Below are 19,350 nucleotides of genomic sequence, written 5' to 3'. Positions count from 1 at the left end.
TCATTGAACCTGGAACATGGAATTTTGGCTAAACGGGCTGCCTGGCAAACCTGCAGGATTTCTAAGTCTCTATCTGCCATCCCCGGTGCTCTGGGGTTGTGGATACATGTTTTCTTGTCTGCCCTTTACATGGGTGCTGGGTATTTGAATTCATTCATGCCCCGGAAGCACATTACCCACTGAATAGAGTACACATCCCCCACATTCCAGCTCTTATAGATTAGTTTTAACCATTCATTCAGATCTTTTCCAAATCTGTAAGGTGTTCATTGAGTATCATTATTGTTAGGAAAAAAAAATAATAAGAGGAGTGGCTCCGCCAGCGCAAAAAAGTCCAATTAGGTCAGATCAAACCAAATTAAAATGCCCATCGTTTTATTAAGTACGGCGCTCTTGGGTGGCCAAGTGCATGGCGGGGAGACAGGAAAGCAGGGAGCCCATGCAAACCCGAAACCACGTGTTTCTCTTCTTGGAGTCCACTTATATACCCTATGGAAGTGGTGTGTTATTAAATTTACTTTAACAATTATTTTTATGGAGAATTGCCTCTATGTTCATCGGGAAGATTTGCTTCTACCTTTGTGTGCATGTTTCTAGCATTAGCATTAGAGTACTGTCATGAAGAAGGATGCTTAAAAGAAATCCCACAGTAGCTCAGAATTGAGAATAATAGAGGGTTATTTATTTAGAGGTATACTCACAAATCAATATTCTCTGCTGGAGTGGAGAACAGCACCCAAATCCTGCAGCCGGAAAAGAGGCTGGACACACGCTTTACATGGGCATAAATAGTATAAGAGGCCACGCCCCAGTGGGCGGGTAAGTTAAAGGCTACTGGCTGTAGGATTTTCTACAGCGCTGCCAGCTTTGTGAAAGTTAATTCTCTTTCTGTCTTATGGAGTAGTTTGCGGGTCATTGGTGTTCATCCTTATTTAAGGTCTGGTAGCATTCTGCAGTGAATCTATTTTGGCCTGGGCTTTAGTTTTTGGGGAGGTTTGTGTTACTGTTTCCATCTTATGCTCAGGATAGAACTTTTTGAGTTTTTTCGTTTTCTTTAGAACTTTTAAAAGTCATGGTTGTCTATGAAATTATCTATTTCTTTTATATTTCTCAACTTACTTGAGTATAAGTTTTTAAAGCATGCCTTAATGATCCTTTGACTTTCATTTGGTGTCTGATGAAACATCTTCTGTTTGTCTCTAATACATTAGTGTTTCTTTTTTCTTTTAATTAGTTCGACTAATTTTCTTCTATCTTTTTCATTTTTATTGAAGTCTCACTTTTTGGTTGACTTGCTTTTTCCTTTACTATCTCCTCAGTCTCTCCCTAATCATTATATCATCATCATCTTCTTCTTCTTGTTGTTGTTGTTCTTCTTCCTCCTCTTCTCCTCCTCCTCCTCCTCTTCTGCTCCTCCTCCTCCCTCTCCTTCTCCTCCTCCTCCTCCTCTTCCTCCTCCTCCTCCACATATTACTTGGAAACTTCATATGTGAATATATTGGACTTATGTCCAGAAGCCACCTCTCCCCCTTCTAATGGCCCCTAGAACCATCCACTGCATCCTCTCCCCAAATTCATGATTACGTCACAGTTTCTCCACCTTCTCCTCCCAACCCTTGTTCTCCTCCTGCCCGTCCTCCTTCTCCTCCACAAACCATGAGAATAGACAGTGCTGTGTACATGTGCATGGGTGTAAGGCCATGCAATGAAGCAAGGGCAACCACTATGGGCAACTCCTCTGAAGAAAACTTCTGTAACTCAGCAGTAGCCACCCCCTGACCAAAGCTCCTTTGATTTTTTTTAATTTATTTATTTATTAAAGATTTCTGTCTCTTCCCCGCCACCACCTCCCATTTCCCTCCCCCTCTCCCAACCAAGTCCCCCTCCCTCATCAGCCCAAAGAGCAATCAGGGTTCCCTGCCCTGTGGGAAGTCCAAGGACCACCCACCTCCATCCAGGTCTAGTAAGCTGAGCATCCAAACTGCCTAGGCTCCCACAAAGCCAGTACGTGCAGTAGGATCAAAAACACATTGCCATTGTTCTTGAGTTCTCAGTAGTCCTCATTGTCTGCTATGTTCAGCGAGTCCGGTTTTATCCCAGGCTTTTTCAGACCCAGGCCAGCTGGCCTTGGTGAGTTCTTGATAGAACATCCCCATTGTCTCAGTGTGTGGGTGCACCCCTCACGGTTCTGAGTTCCTTGCTAGTGCTCTCTCTCCTTCTGCTTGGTTTCTAGCCAAAAATAAAGGACATTGAGCCTATAATTAGTGGTCCTAGAGAAGCTAAATAAGAAGGAGAACCCAAAGAAAAACATATAGGCATCCTCCTGAATATTAACCTTCATCAGGTGATGAAAGGAGACAGAGACAGAGACCCACATTGGAGCACAGGACAGAAATCTCAAGGTCCAAATGAGGAGCTCCTTTGATTTTCCAGCCGACAGCTCTAAAGCCTTTCTGAAAGCCTAAGGCCCACATACTCAGTGTTCTTAAGGTTCCCCTTTTAGTACCAATTTCTTCTGTTATTTCATCTTCTTTTTATTGGCAAAATGTACAACAGAAACAAGACAATGGAGGAGGAATTTATTCTGACTCATGTTTCAGGAGCTACTATGCATCATGGTGGGGTAAGGCATAGTGCCTGAAATAGTTGAACCAGGGCAATATGAGATGGGGTCATGGCTTGTTTACATATTTTTTAAAAAAAACATATTTATTGATTCTTTGGGAGTTGCACATCCTGCATCCCAATTCTGTTCACCTCACTGTCCCTCCATATTCTCCAGTCATCCCTGCCACACCCCCTCACAAAAGGAAACAAATCAAAGTAAGCAAGAAGCAAATAAAAACAAAAGCAAGAGTAAAAACAAACAAGAAACACAAACCAAACCAAAACAAACAACAGAAAATTCTCTTTGCTTCTCTTTCTTTCCTGTTTCTTCAACACCTCTTCATTTTTCCTGGTTGCAAGGGAGGCTTCAGTGTGTCATACAGTATACCTCTTTGTCCCATCAGTTTTACTGTCACTGGTCTGGTTCAAAGCCTTTGGTTTCTGGTACACCATCATCACTGTATTCTTACAGGAACTCCTCTGGGATATCCTATGGCTGCCCCAAGTCTTGGAGATCCACAGGACCAGTCCTTTCACCAGCTCTAGCAGGTCCTAGATGGGGTAGATACTATGGTGGGTCAATCCAAGGCCCTGCTGTGGGCCTGGATGGTAGCCAAGCTACCATCTTGGGTAGCCAAGCCCCTGGAGCCATCTGCCTTGGGTGAGGGGGTGTAATCAGCTCCCCTACATGCATGCCCTCAGGGTTGGTTCACTCTGGCCTGTGGTGAGGGGTGGGGCCATCTCTCCAGCATGCAGGGTCCAGCTCTCTTGCTCTAGTGTCCAGTGAGAGGCAAGGCCAGATTTTCCAGGGCCAGTGAAGGGCGTGGCTGGCTCACCATGGCCCTCTGATTTCATCTCGCATGGTTCCCAAGGCCTCCTGAGATGACACGGGCCACAAACATCCACACAGACCCTAGTTGTAGCTGGGCCAAGGACCCAGACATGGTCTTCTGCAGTAGCTTGGGTCCGGTTGACATCCTGGCTCTGGATGGAGGGACTGGCCACTCACGTGAGAATGGTTGCAGTCCTAACCCCGAGCCTCCATGTGACCTTTGGTGGAAGTGTAGAACCCCAACTTCAGCACAGACCTCAACCATGGTAGAACCATGGACCCCGACATAGTCCTTGATGCTTGTTTACATCTTGAGGGATCAAGAACTGCTTAGAGTCAGGTGGATTCTACTAGTATCCCATGTCTTCTCATGTGGCTTCAGAGACAAAGGTTCACATGTTTCCCAGAAAAGTTCCTCTATCTGGTGCTGATGTGTTCAGATACAAGAACCTGTGGGAAACATCAGGTTACACACACACAGGGACATAAGCACAGAAATGTATGCTTAGATGAACATAGATTTGCACACACAGACCCTCACACACAAATGCACACACACAGAAACAGAGGCACCCATACAACCATATATATACAACACATACCCTAAAACGCACAATGACACAGGATCACACACAAGCACACACAAGCATGATACAGGTACAGATATGAACACACATACACTGATCTGTTGACACACAGAGACACATCTAGTCACAACACGCATGCTCACAGACGGTGACATGGAGAGATAGGCATCCACTTACCTGCACAGACAGAAACGGACTTGTGCACTCTTGTATTTGCTGCCCAAAGACATATGCAAAGGCAAACACACACACACACACACACACACACACACACACACACACACACACACACACGCACACATCTCTACAAAGCAAGACAATGAAATTCTTTTGTGATATGAAAAAGAAGGGGGAAGTGAGGAGTAAGGACCCCTGAGCAACTGCAGTCCTGGCCTGACTCCCAACTTCTCTTGCAGCATGGAGAGAGGAAAGGCAGTTGATCTAAGTACAGCTATAATTGATTTGGGCACATTGTTGGGACCCAGCTTCTGAGTGACTAGGACGAGCAGCATGGGGCAAGATATGTCTTCAGGGTCCTCATGAGTCTAATTCAGTGGGGAAGACAGGACCCAGGAGTCAGGGTGCTGGAGGGAGAGGGCACAGCTCAGTTCTCAGGGGGCTGTGGCTACAGCACACAGTTGTGTGCCCAGCATTGCTATGTGGAGAGGGAATGGTGTGTGTGCTCAGTCCTGGGAGTCCTGGGAGAGACCGGGAGGTATAGAGGCTCCCTTTCTGTTGGGAATGGGACCTAAATAAGGATGGGAACATGGGAGCCCTGGTTCTCTTTCAGACTCTAGATTCTCAGCAGAACTTCAGACTCTGATAACACTCTCCCCCTGATGGACTTCGTCAGAATGAGTGACAGCACAGCCAGATGTCTCCTATAGAAATGATCACTTCCTCTCAGAGCTTCTCCCTTTCCTCTTTCCAGACTCTGAGAGAGGTCGGGTGTCAGGGCACTGACTGAAGTCCCCAGGGCAACAGCCTGCCGATCATGCAGAGGGGCTTGTCGTGATCAAGGTCTCTCCAGCCTGCTCTGAGATGCTTCCCAAGCCCCTCCTGCATCTGCTCCCACTTCAGCTACAACCTGAAATCTTTCCCTGGCTCTTCCTCTCCCTCCTGTCCTCTCTGCGGTGACATCCCCAGTTTAGCTACCAGGAAACTGGGACATAATTTATTGGGTAGGAAGCAAAGCTGAGAAGCCCGCTGCCACCCGTCACCTTTACTGAACACAGAGTTGGCTACTTGGAGTTCAGAAGGAACCTCTTGTGAGTCCCTGCCCTCGGGCCGACTGCTTGGGTCTTGGTTGTATGGTCTCCTCACTCTAGCCACACTCGTTCTCTTGACTAGCGGGGTGGAGGATGCAAACATGGAATCCTCTTTTCTTGTCAGGAAATTGTATCAGGTGAGTTCTGAAACTGCAGGAAAGCTGTTCCCAGGAACACTGAGCTTAGCCCAGGAGACCCAGGGTCCAGCCTGTTGCATTCAGTACCGCTGCACACTGTGAATGACAGGAATGACCAAGCACCATGCTGTTGTCGCTTGGAGAAACCAGTGTGGACAGCACTCATTTCTGTGTAGGAAGGGAGTCTCTGACTCTGCAGGATTTCAATGGATTCTGAGATCAATGAGGAACCCGAGGGATCATGGCATAGTCAGGGTTGTTTCATTTGGGGAGAGACCCTTGGAGAAACAATTGGAGACCAAGAGTATAGCCTGTCCTCCTCATGGAAAACAGTCTGGGGTGCATTGGTTGAAACTGTCCTGAACTCTGAGTGTGGGTTGGTCATTGGCTCTGTACCTATCCGTATCTGCTGTTTCCATGGCAGTGTGGCATAGAGCACAGTGTTGCAGCCCGGAACTGTGACTGGTTGCTGTATGTATTGTGTAGGGAGCATTGAGCTCTCCTCACTGCTGGGAGCTGGAAAATGGGGGAAGGTATGAAGGAGAGAGCCATGCTGCTGCCTTGTGTCCAGGAAACCCACTGAATGTGTTGAGTTCAAAATGGCCTTGAATGAAGCAGAAGACAAACCTTGATACTTCCCTCTCTGTAAGCGCTTATATTTACGTTGTTCCATTTCGCAAGCGATTTTTGGGAAATCCTGACAGTCACATGGCTTGTTCTTTGTCTTCAGGGATGTGGGACTATGTCACAGTGTTTCTTGGAGGGGAGAACTTCTTAAATGGCAAAACCAATGATGTACCAGATCTCCCTCCTAGAGTGTCTGGGGTCAAGGGAGGCAAGATGTCCTTGAGCCTCTGATGTATTTTGTGTGAATGTTTCCTATCCAGACATAACCAACTTCTACTCACCCAAGATAGTGCACCTGAAGAGACTCAAGGCAGTTTAAGCAAGGCAAACGGGGCTCTGGCAGGCCTTGCCCTTCTCCCCAATTCTCTCTGCCTTGCTAAAAATTGTTAGAACATCCCTAAAGCTAGTGAGACCAATGGTCTCTCCCCTCATCTGGCCACTTCCTCCTCCGGAGGCTGACTACCAAGATCCAGTTACCAAAGTATTGACTAGTGACCGAAAGTACTTTTTGGCTCACCTAATTAATGTGTGCAATTATAATTAAATACCTCATCCTAACATGGGTTTCCATTTCACCTTAAAAAAAAATCACCATTTGCCTATGAACCACAACTGTCTATTCAGAGCCAGTCCTTTGTCTTCCTCCAAACCCTCTTGGGACAAATACCCCTTTTCCCTCTCCCTTGCTCCCTTCCCCTTCTCCCTCATCCTCTGCCTCCTGTCTTTGTCTCTTATTCCCTGCCCTTTGTTCCTCCAGGACAAATTAATCTCTTTGTGCTGAGAACTTGGCCTTGTGGTGTCTTGAGCCCAAACTAGTCCCTACAGTAGCAGCTGTCCAGCTTGGGGATCCAGCGAATGATTATTGTTATTGTTTGCAGTGTGTGGGTGAAGCGGTACTCAGAGGGATGTGGGTGACCCCAAACCAGCTGAATTACTTACAAGTCTCACCACAGCTTGATGGCAGCCTGCCCCCGCCCACATGGATAGCTTGTCTTCTTTAGCTTTTAATATTCTATATATTCTAAAGCACCTCCTGAGATGGGGAGACCTTGTGTAGCCTGGGGGAGACAGAACTTCGGGAGACTGTCTGTTGGTGCCACCTCCTCCTTCTGCGAGGATCTCTGGACTAGCCTGGTCTTGATGGTTTCTTGAGAACCACAGCTGCCACACACAAATGGTGGTAGGTATTAGACTTGGGGGATAGTGTTCCACAACAGGCCTGTCCAGGAGCTCTACACTCTCCTTTCCTATGTGTGAAATGGTGTAGGAGGGTCTTCTTTCTATGTGTTGCTTTCATAGGTTAAATAAAGAGACTGCCTTGGCCTTCTGATAGGACAGCAGCTTAGATAGGCAGAGTAGACAGAACAGAATTCTGGGAGAAAGGAGGTAGAGGCAGAGAGCCGCCTGCCATGAAGCTGCCAGGTCAGACATGCTGAATATTTCCTGGTAAGCCATGAGCTCGCGGTAACAAACAGATTATTAGAAATGGGTTGAATCAAGATGTGAGAGTTAGCCAATAAGAGGCTAGAACTAATGGGCCAGACAGTAATTAATTAATACAATTTCCATGTAGTTATTTTGGGGGTTAAGCTAGCCAGGTGCTGCCACGGACCGTCCCTCTGGGAGACTGCAATCCACGGGAGAACAGGGGTGAAGGCTATAGGAAAGTCAGGATATGACGCAAGGGAATGACAGACAGACACACTGTGTAGTGAGAATCTGCTGCAATTTTATTTCTGCAAAGTTCAGGTTTATATACAGAACTAATTAAGGAACTTGGCATGTGTACATCATCACCCCACTCACAGTTCTAGACATAAATCAAGGCTAAGCATTATCTAATTCAGGACTTCCTTTGTACCACAGCTGTTGGCAAGGACTTCTTAGAACACTGTCTCACACCATTAACCATAGTCTATCAGCAAGAGCTGGTTCTCAAGGTCAAAGCCTCAGAGTTCAAAGCCCCCACTAATATATTATTTTATTCTTTGTTGCACTGTACCCAGGTGTGCTTTCCATTCCTTATCAGATGTTTTATACCAATATTCTAAAGCTGGTTTCATGTTTTCTGCTAATTCTTTTCTCTCATCTTTGGTATAAAAGCACCAGGGTTTTCTAGTTCTTGCTAATTTCATTCTCAACCTCACTTGATAATAATTCTCTCTGCTCTACATTATCTAAAAATCTTCCCAAACTTAAGTTAGGGGTGGTCTGTTTTATCTCTTCCAGAACTGCTTTAATGAATGGTGGAGCGGATTTCAGAGGATCATCAGTTTCATTCTATACTGTAATTCTTGGGAGCTTGGTCAGCTGTAAACAGGAAAGATAAGATATACAAAGAAAGAGCATGCAGAGTGCCAGGAGGGCTCGCTTCCAAGGCCATCCCTTAGCAGGAGGTCTGTCTTCGGTGTCAGGTCCCAAGTCGACTGCTGATTGCCAGGAGACTGCCTGAGGCTGCGCTCCAGGAAGCTCTGACCTCAGTCCTTCAGCAGGCTCAGGCCAGTGCAGAGGCATTTGTCACTACACGGCAGTTACTGCTGTGGACGTGGCAAGGTGCCAGGAAGCAGCCCGCTGCTCCTTTTACTACACCTATGCAGGAAGGAGATGGTTAGCCCATTCCTCTGGATCCTTGGCATTTGAGAACTACCCAGGGGTTGTGAGCTCCCAGATGCTCATCCACACAAGAGCTATGCCATTGAGTCAAATGCCCTTTGCACCCTACATCTGGGGTGAGAATATTTGTGTTGATTTCTTTGGGCATTGGGAAAATGGGCGTGGACCTTGACTGGTACCCTGAATATCCCTGCACACTGGACCCCACTGTGAAGCTAGGCTGACTTTCCTCCATTGAGGGAACACAGACCATGGGATGAAGACACTGGCAGGTGGGCCCTGTTCACAACAGCTCCTGACAGAGGGGAACTGTTGCTTTCTTCAGAAGGGTTTCATGTACCCTGGATGCAGACACAGGATTCATGTATATTGAAGAGATTTTGCTTAGGAGCCAGGTAGATTGGTTAAAAGGCTGAGCTCATTGCTCTGGAAACTCACCTGAGGGCTCTCCTAGATTGGGGTGTGTTATGAGGAGGAATGCACTTTAGTAGCCAGCCCCACGGTGACCTCAGGGAAATAAGGACACCTTGTGGAACTCAGCATAGAGAACAGCTTGGGAAGCTGGGTCATAGGGTGGCTTGTCTGTGGGACAGGGTGGAGGTGTGCTGGATCTAAGGGCCACATGGTGTGTAGCTGGTTTATTAGGCTCATATGTATTGACTAAGCTTCTAATGCAATCAGAGCTGTATGCCTGGTCCCAGAGTGAGGGGAAACTATGGCTGTGGTTTACTGGCAAGGTTCTGGCGTCTTTCTCCTTCAATAGCTATGTGGCGTGGCATCTGCCTGATTCTGCCTTCTTTTTCTTCTATCTCTACTTGGATTTCCCACCTTGCTATATTCTGCCCTGCTATAGGCTAAAGCAGCTTCTTTATTAACCAATGGTAATAAAACATATTCACAGTATACAGAGGGGGAATCCCGTATCAGCGGCCCCCAAAGCACCATTGTTTGTGCTATCCCTCTCTAACCTGGTCTCTGGCTATCATCCGCTCCCTGTCCTGCCATCCACTCCCTCTTCTCTGCCCTCCAGTCACTTCCTGTTACAGCCAGGCTCTGTCTGCCCCTTCCAGGCTCCACTCAATGTTCCTCCCTCTGGGAGTCCTCTTCCACTTCCTTATTCGTGTCTCATTCCCGTCAATACCCTCAATTATGTCTTTAAATGTCCCCTTTGTACAGCTGACTCAGACAGTTGAATCTACAACCCCTTGTGCCCGTAGTGATTGTTCACCTTGCTTCATCTGGGCTTGCTCATGGCATATGCCACACTTGTAATAATCTATAATTAAGCAATCAGGAGATAGGAGCACCTAATAGAGCACGGATAATTGATACAATGAATACTGAACAATACAGTGTAAGGAGAGCTAAGACATCGAGGGTTGCGGAAAATCAGTGTGGAAGGTGTCATATATGGGGAACCAAGTAACTTGACAATTCTGGTTTTGTTTGTAGACTTACTGGATCCTTACACAGAGACAGTTACACTATCCCCACATAGGGTCTTTCTCTTCTTGTAAATATATATATATATATTTCTCCTACTAGCCCTGAATCTATATTTGGAACTGAAGAGACAAAACTAAAGCCATTTTAGACCTAGGGCTCATCTTTGTGAGAGTGTAACCCCACCCCAGGCACCTCACCCCATGTACTTGTGAATTCAGAGAAAAGCCACAACCAGCCTAAAAACTATCTGGCTTCCCAGAGACTAGAGGACAGCCCATCAGAAGCTAGACAAACAAGTTTTTTTTTTTTTTTTACAGTTACTGGGTGGTTTTGTGGAAAGTTACAAAAATCCCCTCTTGACTTAGCGCCAACTACCCCCCTACCCAAGGCACGTAACTCCCTGTCTGCAATTTTTCCCTTTAAAGACCCCATGTACTGTGAGCTCAGGGCCTGTCTTCCTCACCCGCTGTGTTGGTGCATGGAAGAAGGCCCCTGCTTGCAAGCCTATACAATAAGTTGCATCGGAAGTTGGCTCCGTGGTGGTCTTGCTGGTGCGCGGGGAGGGGTGTGTGTCTGTGTCTTGAGACTCAGGCTCAACAGAACCTTCTGCACTGCATTACACAAACACATGGAGAGTGGACATCCTCACTGGTCCTTGACGCTGTATAAGTGGCCGTATTGCACAGCAGGAGTGGCCCAGGTTGCAGATCTTTTGTAGACGTTCTTCTTCAAAGTAAGAGTGAGACTCTTCTTCAGACAGTTCTTTCTCAGAATCTTGTCGAATGACCTTCCAGTACTGACTGATTGACACAGCACAGCATTTTCTACTTCAATTGTTTAAATGGCTGATTTCTTTTAAAAGACAGAATCTAATGTAGCTCAGGCTAGCCTAAAATTTAGTATGAAATTGAGACTGGCTTTGAGCTCCTAATCTTCCTGCCTCTGCCTCCCAAGTGTTGGGACTATGCACTACCACACCAGGCCGCTTTTATCCAACTAGGAACTGCCCTAATTAGCTGCAGTAATTCATGACACATCTGGGCTTCACCAGAGTTGTTACTGGAAACAGAGAAAAGACAGACACGGGCATTGAAAGTGAAACTGAGATCTATGATGGTTGTGACAGGCACTGTCTTCAAAAACCTGCAAGAGGACCAAGTTGGTTGGTCATTGGCACTTAACCACAGCCCATCTCCTGACTGACCACTTATGCTTCAGCCTGAGTGTATTCTATAGGCGAACATTCAGAGTTACGAATACACACCTCTCAATAATGAATGAGGGACTGGAGAGTTATCTCATTGGTTAAAAGCAGATGCTACTCTTGTAGATTACCTGGGTTCCATTCACAGTACATATAGGGCTGCTCACAACTGTCTGTAATTCCAGTTCTAAGGGGAATCTGATGCCTTTTGCTGACCTCCTCCTCTACCTGCAACTGTGTAGGGCACATATACATGTGGGAAAAAAGACTTATACACATAAAATAAATGAATCTAAAATGGCTAAAATAATCCCGTTTAGGGAAACAATCTTTAGTATACACGATGTAGGTAATCTTTTAGGTCAGACTGCTCCCCAGGAGTCTCAGATGCATCTTGTTCTAGCTAATTTGATGACAACTCAGCACAAGCTGGAGTCATCTGGGAAGAGCAAACGTCAACCAGGAAAATGCCCCCACATTATTGGCCTGTAGAAAAGCCTGTGTATGTTCTTAATTGGTAGTTGATATGGGAGTGTACAGCTCAATGCGGGCCAGGACCACTGGACTGGTGGTTCTTGGTGCTATAAGAAAGCAGGCTGAGCAAGCCATAAGGAACAAGCCAGTAAGCAGCAGTTTCTACCTCCAGGTTACTGACTTGAGTTCCTGCCCTGGCTTCTCTGGGTGATGGATTATGAACTGAAACGAGTTGCTTCTGGACATCAACAGAGACCTAACTAAGACACACCTCAGTCCCAGCCAGTTCCCCTTGTGCCTGGTGCTGTTGGCACCAACAGAAATTCTATCAACTATCTATTCTGAGTAAAGCCCAGCCACTGTCCTTTGCAGTGAGGAACCTAGGAATTAGCCAGACAGAGAAGGGGTGGCCAAGTTGAGGTTAAAATTCAAGGTAGTGAGGGACACAACCCAAAACAATGAAAACTGGAGCCCTGGAATTGGGAATCCCTGCAGGAACTGCCACCAGAAAGAAAGGGGAGGCCTGAAGAGAAATGCCTTAGGTCGTGGGAACACACAGGCCAGGACTTCCTTCGCCTCTGGCTTACCATCTCCATAAGGTCTACCCAAGCCTGAGCACAAATGCCTGTTGACTCCTGAGAGCATCTACCACGAGGAGACCTCCACTTCCTGTCCTACCTCTTATCCTCCCAGGGTTCCCTGCAGTCCTCTGCCCTCCCCCCCCCCCCCCGGTGTCTTTTATCAATTTAACTTACAGGTGTCCATGAACATAGCTTGAGCACTTGGTAGAACTCAGTCCACTGGGACACAGGGAAGGACAGGTAGATAGATGATGATGGGAAGTGGCTGTAACGTGCGTCAGCTGCCCTTCTTTTTGCACGAGACTCGTGGGGGCAGGCCTCGCCTGTCTGTCATCTGCATGTGGCTCTCGTGGTTTGGCTAAGGGAAGAATCACACACACCATTGCTGTAAGTGTTGACATCAGTAGGTCCTCACAGCGATGTGGAAGGTGTCCATGGTGTGGTCAGCAGGACAAAGTACACAAAGTCCTTGGCACCCTGGGTGTTGAGACTCCAGGCTGCTCACTAATCTCTGGTGCTAAGGAGCGCTGGCCCCACCCTCTCACATCCAGGATGTCAGGCTTCCTGTGCAGTAGCAGCTAACAGGATTGGATCATGGCAGCTTCTCAGTGCAGTCCAGGGCCTGCCATAGGGTGCTCATTAATATTGTTTAGATGTCCTTGAAGCTGTCCAAACTTGGTCTACAGAGGCACAAAGGTGCCTTTGTGGGACTAGAACCTCTCTCTAGAGCTCAGGTCAGATGGGACTCAGGACATCAGGATGGGGAGGGGCAAAACAGAGTTCCTAACGGAGAGTGAGCTAGGCTGAGACCGGAAGATGAGGTGGCCAAGGCTCCAAGGCCTTGTTGGAGATGAAACCCTGAACTACAGTGGGGACACTTCTCTGTAGTGGGCACAAATTGGTGACTGCTTTACAGCTAGAGCCTTCCCAGCTTCTGGAATAAAGGGTGAACCCCAGGGGTCAAAGCTCTACTTGGGAGCTTGGAATATAATTGGGTAGATAGATGGGTGATGGTTCCAGAAGGGAAATGATAAGGGTGAGCCTCTGTGAAGTAAGAAGTGCGGTAAGAGAGAAGAGCTGCCTGGTGCACAGCATGAAGTAGTCAGGTAACTGCGGTCTCTAATGTTCCTATGTGGTCCCTCCCTCTCAGAGCAGTCTAGGCACAGGAGCTCCTGAGCTGTCAGCTAGATCCTGACACATCAAATGTATCCCTACTCACATCTGGGGCAGGGTCACTGAGTAGCATAGGGCCATGTTGGTGGGCTCTTAGTGCACAGTTTGTGCCCAGGGCACTGACAGGGCTGTGTGTGGTTAAGAAGCTCAGTCCTTTTCTCGGCTTCTGTGGGAGAGAAGCCAGCTTCTAGATAAGATGGCTAAGGGAGCCAGGGGTGGCTGGGGAGCGAGCGCGGGAGTGGAGAAGGAGTAGGAGGCAGCCAGGTCCCTCCCTTCCTGGCTGCCTGGTCTCTACTCCTGTCCAAGAGTCATTTAGACACCATTGTGGGTTCTGTGTATGCGGCACCTTTGGACGTGCAGACATTGCAGGCCATTGTGTCTTTCATCTGCAGTAGGTAAAGAATGATCATCTATTGCTACACAATAACCTCCATGCCCGTGACGGACACGGATTTGTCGAGATGGGGTGTGCTCAGTGCCGTTTGTGACCATAAAGGGCATTCTCCAAGGAGCCAGCACAGCCTCATTTTGTCATCCGTGTGACCTGTCTTGTTTATAGGACAGAGCCAGCAGATGAAGAGCCTGCTTTTGACTGTTACACTGTTCATCCTGGTGACTGGCCTACATGCCCAGGATGACCTGCCTTTCCTCTCAGAAGACAAGAACGTGAGGCAGGGAGCGATGGTGGAAGTGGGTAGGGGGAATGCTTGACTGTTGTCCAGTGCTTGAGGATTGGAGCCGGCACTCACGAGCTTTTTAGTTCTCTGAGTCTGGTCTCTAGCACTGCACCTCAGCCTGGAGTCTTGTCCGCTCTTACTGCTCTGCCGTCTCTATTGCTGTTCTGCCAGCAGGCACGGGCCCTCCTGGACCACAGAGATGGACCCACAGAAGGGTCCTAGTTGCAGTGACTCCAAGAACCAGAATGTTTCTCAGGGGTGGACCTTCATGCCCTGTCCTAGAACCGATGACTTTGGGGGCTTTGGGAACAGACACATTCTGCCTAACTAGAACATGGGTTTTTGGTGAAACTTTAAGGAACACAGAACTGGGGAGTGGGGGCCAGACCATGTCAGGGGCTTCAGCCTGGGCTCTGAAATGTTTTTCAGACTCCTTCCCATGTGCTGGAGCCTGAGGAAGAACTTGGCTTGGACTGGGGTGTATTGGGTGTACACGGTATACAGGGCTCTGTTCGTTACAGGTCTCAGGGATCTGGTACAGGAAAGTCATGGTGAGTGACCGGAACATCACAGAGCAGAAGAGCCATGTGGAAGAATTCCCTTTTGTGGTGAGAGCCCTGGAAAAAGGAAACATGTTGGTTACCATGGTTTTCATGTGAGTGTCACCACCGTGAGTCTTCCCAGCTTTCCCTTCCCCTCTCCTCTATGCTTTGAGAGTTGATGACAAGTAGGTTCATGCTTTAATCACTTGAAAAATCCTGACTGCACTTGAAATGGGGTAGACAGGTCACTGACTCACCGTGCAAGCTGAGCAGAACACAGGTGTGGGCCCTGCAAGACGCTGCTGCTGTGCTTCCTATTTTCCAGGTTTGAGGAGGAGTGTGAACAGGTTAAATTCGTGCTGGAGAAGACAAAGAAGCCCGGCCAATACAGTGCCTGTGAGCCCGTCTGAATTTCTTCTCCCATTGCCGTGATAAAACTCTCTGTCCCAAAGGATTAGGGAAAGGGCGTTTATTTCAGCTCACTGAACAGTGAAGAAGGGGCAGTCCATCCTGGTGGAGAATTCATGGCAGCTGGTGCTTGGAAGAGCTGGTTATACCCCATCTACTGCTGGAAGAAGGGAATGGGGGATGCATGTGTGCAAGCGCTACCATCCTAGGCCAGTGGTTTTCAACCTGTGTGTGGTGACCCCTTTGGGAGTCAATATCAGATATCCTGTTTATCAGATATTCACATTATGATTCCCAACAGTAAATTACAGCAGTGAAGTAGCAATGAAATGATTTTACGGTTGGGGTCACCACACAATGAGGAACTGTCTTAAAGGGTTGCAACACTAGGAAAACTGAGAACCACTGCTCTACCCAGCTCCTTAGCACAGTCAGAACAACGTGTCTGGAACACTGCCGACCTGTTTTCTCTGTTTATCTACAGTTTGGGGCGCGAAACTCATGTACATCTATGAACTGCCAGTGATGGACCACTACATCTTCTACAGTGAATGCCGTTTTCTTGAGCAGAAAGTCTATATGGGAGAGCTCATAGGTAGGACCCTGAGTACCCCATGTCCTGTGTGATCTCCATCACCAGAAGCCAGAGGATGTGCAGTAGCTACAACTTGGCACTAGGGACTAGAATGCTTAGTATGGAAGACTTGATGTGTATCTAGGTTCTGGACACCAGGTGCTGCCTGTGCAGTGGGCAAGATCTGAGTGAGAAGGGTCAGGTTGATGGGGACGTTCGGAGAAAAAGACAGATATAGCCCTCAGGGCCATAACAACTCAGGATGGAAGTTCCAAGCAGTGAACTATAGGCTGACTTTTCCTGTCCTGACTGCTTGTTCCCAAATAACCAACAATCACTTCACAAATAACTGACTCAGAGACGTAATATAAATTATAAATGCTCAGCCAATAGCTCAGGCTTATTATTAACTAGCTCTTACAACTAAACCCATTTCTATTCATCTATGTGCTATCCAAAGGCTGTGGCTTTTACCTCTACACCATTTTGTGTGTCCAACTCATTTTCCATCTGGCTGAAAATTCCTCTGACCTCACCCTTCCTCATCCCATCATTCTCAGTTTGACTTTCCCACCTAACTTTATCCTGTTTAACTACTGGGCAGTCAGTTTTATTGTTTATTAAATCAATCATAGTGACATATATTCACCCAGTGTACAGAAGGATTACACCACTGCAATAAACTGTCCAGTACCATTTTCTGGGGTCTCAAGTTTCAGGTAGGTCAGTTCAAAGGGTTGGGTCCAAAAAGAGACCTTTGGTTGGCAATGTCCCTCTGGACTTGAGAGACAGACTGGTATCCCTGTGACCAGGGTGCTTCCAGGTCAGGGTGCAATTCTGTGCAGCCATTCAGAATATATCCCATCCTTTTGTACCTCCCTGCAGGCTATGTCCTTCTTCCTCCATCCATACCCCATCTCCCTGTCTTCTCTAAGTGCTCCCTTCTCTCCTGCCTGCACCTGGCCCAGGGTAACGCCCCTAGTGCTGGGCAGTGATCCTGCCCTTGTACCACTGACTCCCTGCAGCACTGTGCAGTCACAACCCTGTGCTCATCTGGTCTCTGCCCCCAGGGAAGGATCCCACAGAAAACCACGAGGCCCTAGAAGAGTTCAAGAAGTTCGCACAACAGAAAGGCTTCCCACCAGAAAACATCATAGTTCCTGAGCAGAGAGGTGAGCAGGTGACTTTAGAGATCACAGACTAGACCACAAGAGACCATGCTTTCCTGTAATTACATAGAACTGTCCACACCCCTCCTGTTCTGTGTCAGCCATTATTCAGAAACCCTTGTGTTTCTCCATGTCCCTAGTGTCTCTTTCTGTCTCCATTTGCCCTACTCTTCCCTCACCATATTCCAGGTCTTGGTCATGATGACATCTAAGCTGCGTGTGTGATGGGGTCTAGGTCTTTCTCAGCAAACATCTTCAACCCTGGATTTTTCTTTGTTTCTACAGAAATGTGTGTCCCTAAAACCACAATGGTAAGTGACACCTGGAAGAAACTTAGGACAGCTCAGACTCCATAGTACTTGAGTTTTGTGGTTCATCTTTTTGATCCTTAAACTTAGATACGAGAGACCTTTTGTATCCAGGTATGAGCGGCCTTTCAAGGATGTGACCACAAGCAAAATCCCAGGACACTTGGGAACCCATTCTTTTTCAGAGACTCCTTCCCATGCCATGGGCTCCATGTGGTCTCCTCTCCCACCCCACATGCCCCTACTTAGTGACCTACTTAGATGCATAGTGACCTGCCTGGTAAACATGGCAGGCTGTGCTTGAGGATCACGAGTGTCTGGCAACATCTCCACAGTGCCTGTGGGAAGGGAGTTCTCTGATTGGCATCTGTTTCCTATGAGTTCCACTCTACTGCTCCCATTGTAGAAGGAGGGGGCCTCATCTCTGTCCTCTTCCTGTCACAGCTGTCCTTTGGAACTGCAAATCTTGAGTCAACTCTGCACCAGTCAATAGCACTGCCTCTCCCGGAATACTCGTCTCCCTGGACCACCCAACCCTGAGACACACCCCTCAAGACCATCTCACTACCCGTTGGACCATATTTCTGCTAGGACCCTTTGTCCCACCCTAAACCCAAGTAAAGCCTTAAGCAGCCATTTTGGACTCAGTGTGTGCTTTGGAGTCTCCTGCAAACTCCCAGAAGCTCTATGACATAGTTGAGGAGCTCTGGGACCCAGTAGGTACCAGATCCCAAAGTCTGACTACCTCAGTCCTGTAGGATATAGGACATCCTAGAAGTTCATATGATGGGACAACCCCTGCCCTCTCCCCCCTATGGCTTCAGAAGGTGTTTGACTTTGTGGAGAATTTGGGAAGCTACTGGGTTGGGCACAGCTGGGGAGATGGTGTTACAAGTGCAAATGTGTGCAGGTTCCCACGGGGATCTTACTCCAGTGGGGACTTTGGGGAATCTATGAGAGGCCATGTGGTGGGCTCTTAGCGCACAGCTTGTGCCCGGGGCACTGACAGAGTTGTGTGTGGTAAAGCTCAGTCCTTTTCTTGGCTTCTGTGGGAGAGAACCTAGCTTCCAGATAAGATGGCTAAGGGAGCCAGGGGTGGCTGGGGAGCGAGTGCTCCTTCCTATTCATGCTCTTAGCCCGGTGCTCTTAATGGTTTTTCTGCTGTGTGGGAACCCTGGAATCGACCTGTCCCAGGAATGATATCTCCCACTCAAGGTCCCTGTCCTAGACTGACTAGATCTGCCTGCTTATGACAGAGAGGGGCTAGCCGTGACCAGGAATCTTCCTGATCTTCCAAAGTATCATGTTCCTCCAGGTGGTACTGGGACCCTCCTGGAGTCCCCTCTGTGTATCCTTCCATCTCATCTCCTGCCATGAACCCCTTTGCTTGTTCCCCCTCAAGGGTGGCATCCCCCTCTAGCTTCTAGGCAAGTGGTTCATAACTCACTGGGCAGGAAACCTGCAAAGCCATTATAGATAACTAGTAAAGCCTGGTTTCTGGAAACCTAAACCTTACTAGAGTCCTGTAGAGCAGGAAGCTTTGTGTTGAAGAATACGTGTGTGCATTGCCTCTGCTGCCAGAGTGAAATCCAGCAGGACTGACAGCTGCCTGGGTAGCACAGAGTCTCACAGGAAAGCTGCCTGTTCTAAAGACTCTAGAAATAGTGTAAAGTCTGCCAAAATGTAGAATGGCTCAATGTTTCCCTTGGCCTTTGTCTCCACCCCCCCCCCCCCCCCCGCCCCGAGGGTGTGTGCTGTGCATTGCTCTGTGGTGGACTCTGTCACACTGTGCTGTGCGCCTTGAGTCACTTCAGTGGACACTGCTGGGTGGAGGACCCTGGGACGCTAAGTGAGATCCTCATGAGGTCCTTTGGGTTTCTGCCTGGTTACTGGGTTTTCTTCATCTCATGGTAAGACATAAACTTTCTTTCTTTGTCTGAGAGACCTTTTTTTTTAAAAAAAAAAATCAAAGATTGTTAGCTCATTAAAGGCCCATATTGTATCAATCACTCCCTTCCTTTTCACTGATCAGCCAGTTTCGTCAGATTATGAAGACATCCACCACCAATGGGAAGAGACAGTCACCACCTACACTCAGGATGAAAGACAGAGTTTGTTTTAGT

At 47.8% G+C, this 19,350-nt stretch overlaps 1 protein-coding gene across 1 annotated transcript; it reads left to right on the top strand.

Annotated features, from left to right (window-relative positions):
- The first annotated feature begins 14,122 nt into the window (after positions 1-14,122).
- Positions 14,123-17,131, top strand: Obp2b (odorant binding protein 2B). Its single transcript, XM_005346730.2, has 6 exons — positions 14,123-14,215; positions 14,748-14,881; positions 15,094-15,164; positions 15,661-15,771; positions 16,821-16,922; positions 17,109-17,131. Exons 1-6 carry the CDS (start codon positions 14,123-14,125, stop codon positions 17,129-17,131), a joined length of 534 nt encoding a protein of 177 aa, XP_005346787.2.
- The last annotated feature ends 2,219 nt before the right edge of the window (positions 17,132-19,350 follow it).

Source organism: Microtus ochrogaster, chromosome 4 (assembly GCF_000317375.1).
Source record: "Microtus ochrogaster isolate Prairie Vole_2 chromosome 4, MicOch1.0, whole genome shotgun sequence".
Taxonomy (NCBI): domain Eukaryota; kingdom Metazoa; phylum Chordata; class Mammalia; order Rodentia; family Cricetidae; genus Microtus; species Microtus ochrogaster.
This window is presented reverse-complemented; position numbering and strand designations above follow the sequence as displayed.

Excerpts from the sequence above, each read along its gene's own strand:
- Obp2b (XM_005346730.2), top strand. The coding sequence starts at position 14,123 with ATGAAGAGCCTGCTTTTGACTGTTACACTGTTCATCCTGGTGACTGGC. Across the intron at positions 15,165-15,660 it reads GCCCGGCCAATACAGTGCCT|TTTGGGGCGCGAAACTCATG; the intron begins GTGAGCCCGTCT and ends GTTTATCTACAG. Across the intron at positions 15,772-16,820 it reads CTATATGGGAGAGCTCATAG|GGAAGGATCCCACAGAAAAC; the intron begins GTAGGACCCTGA and ends CTCTGCCCCCAG.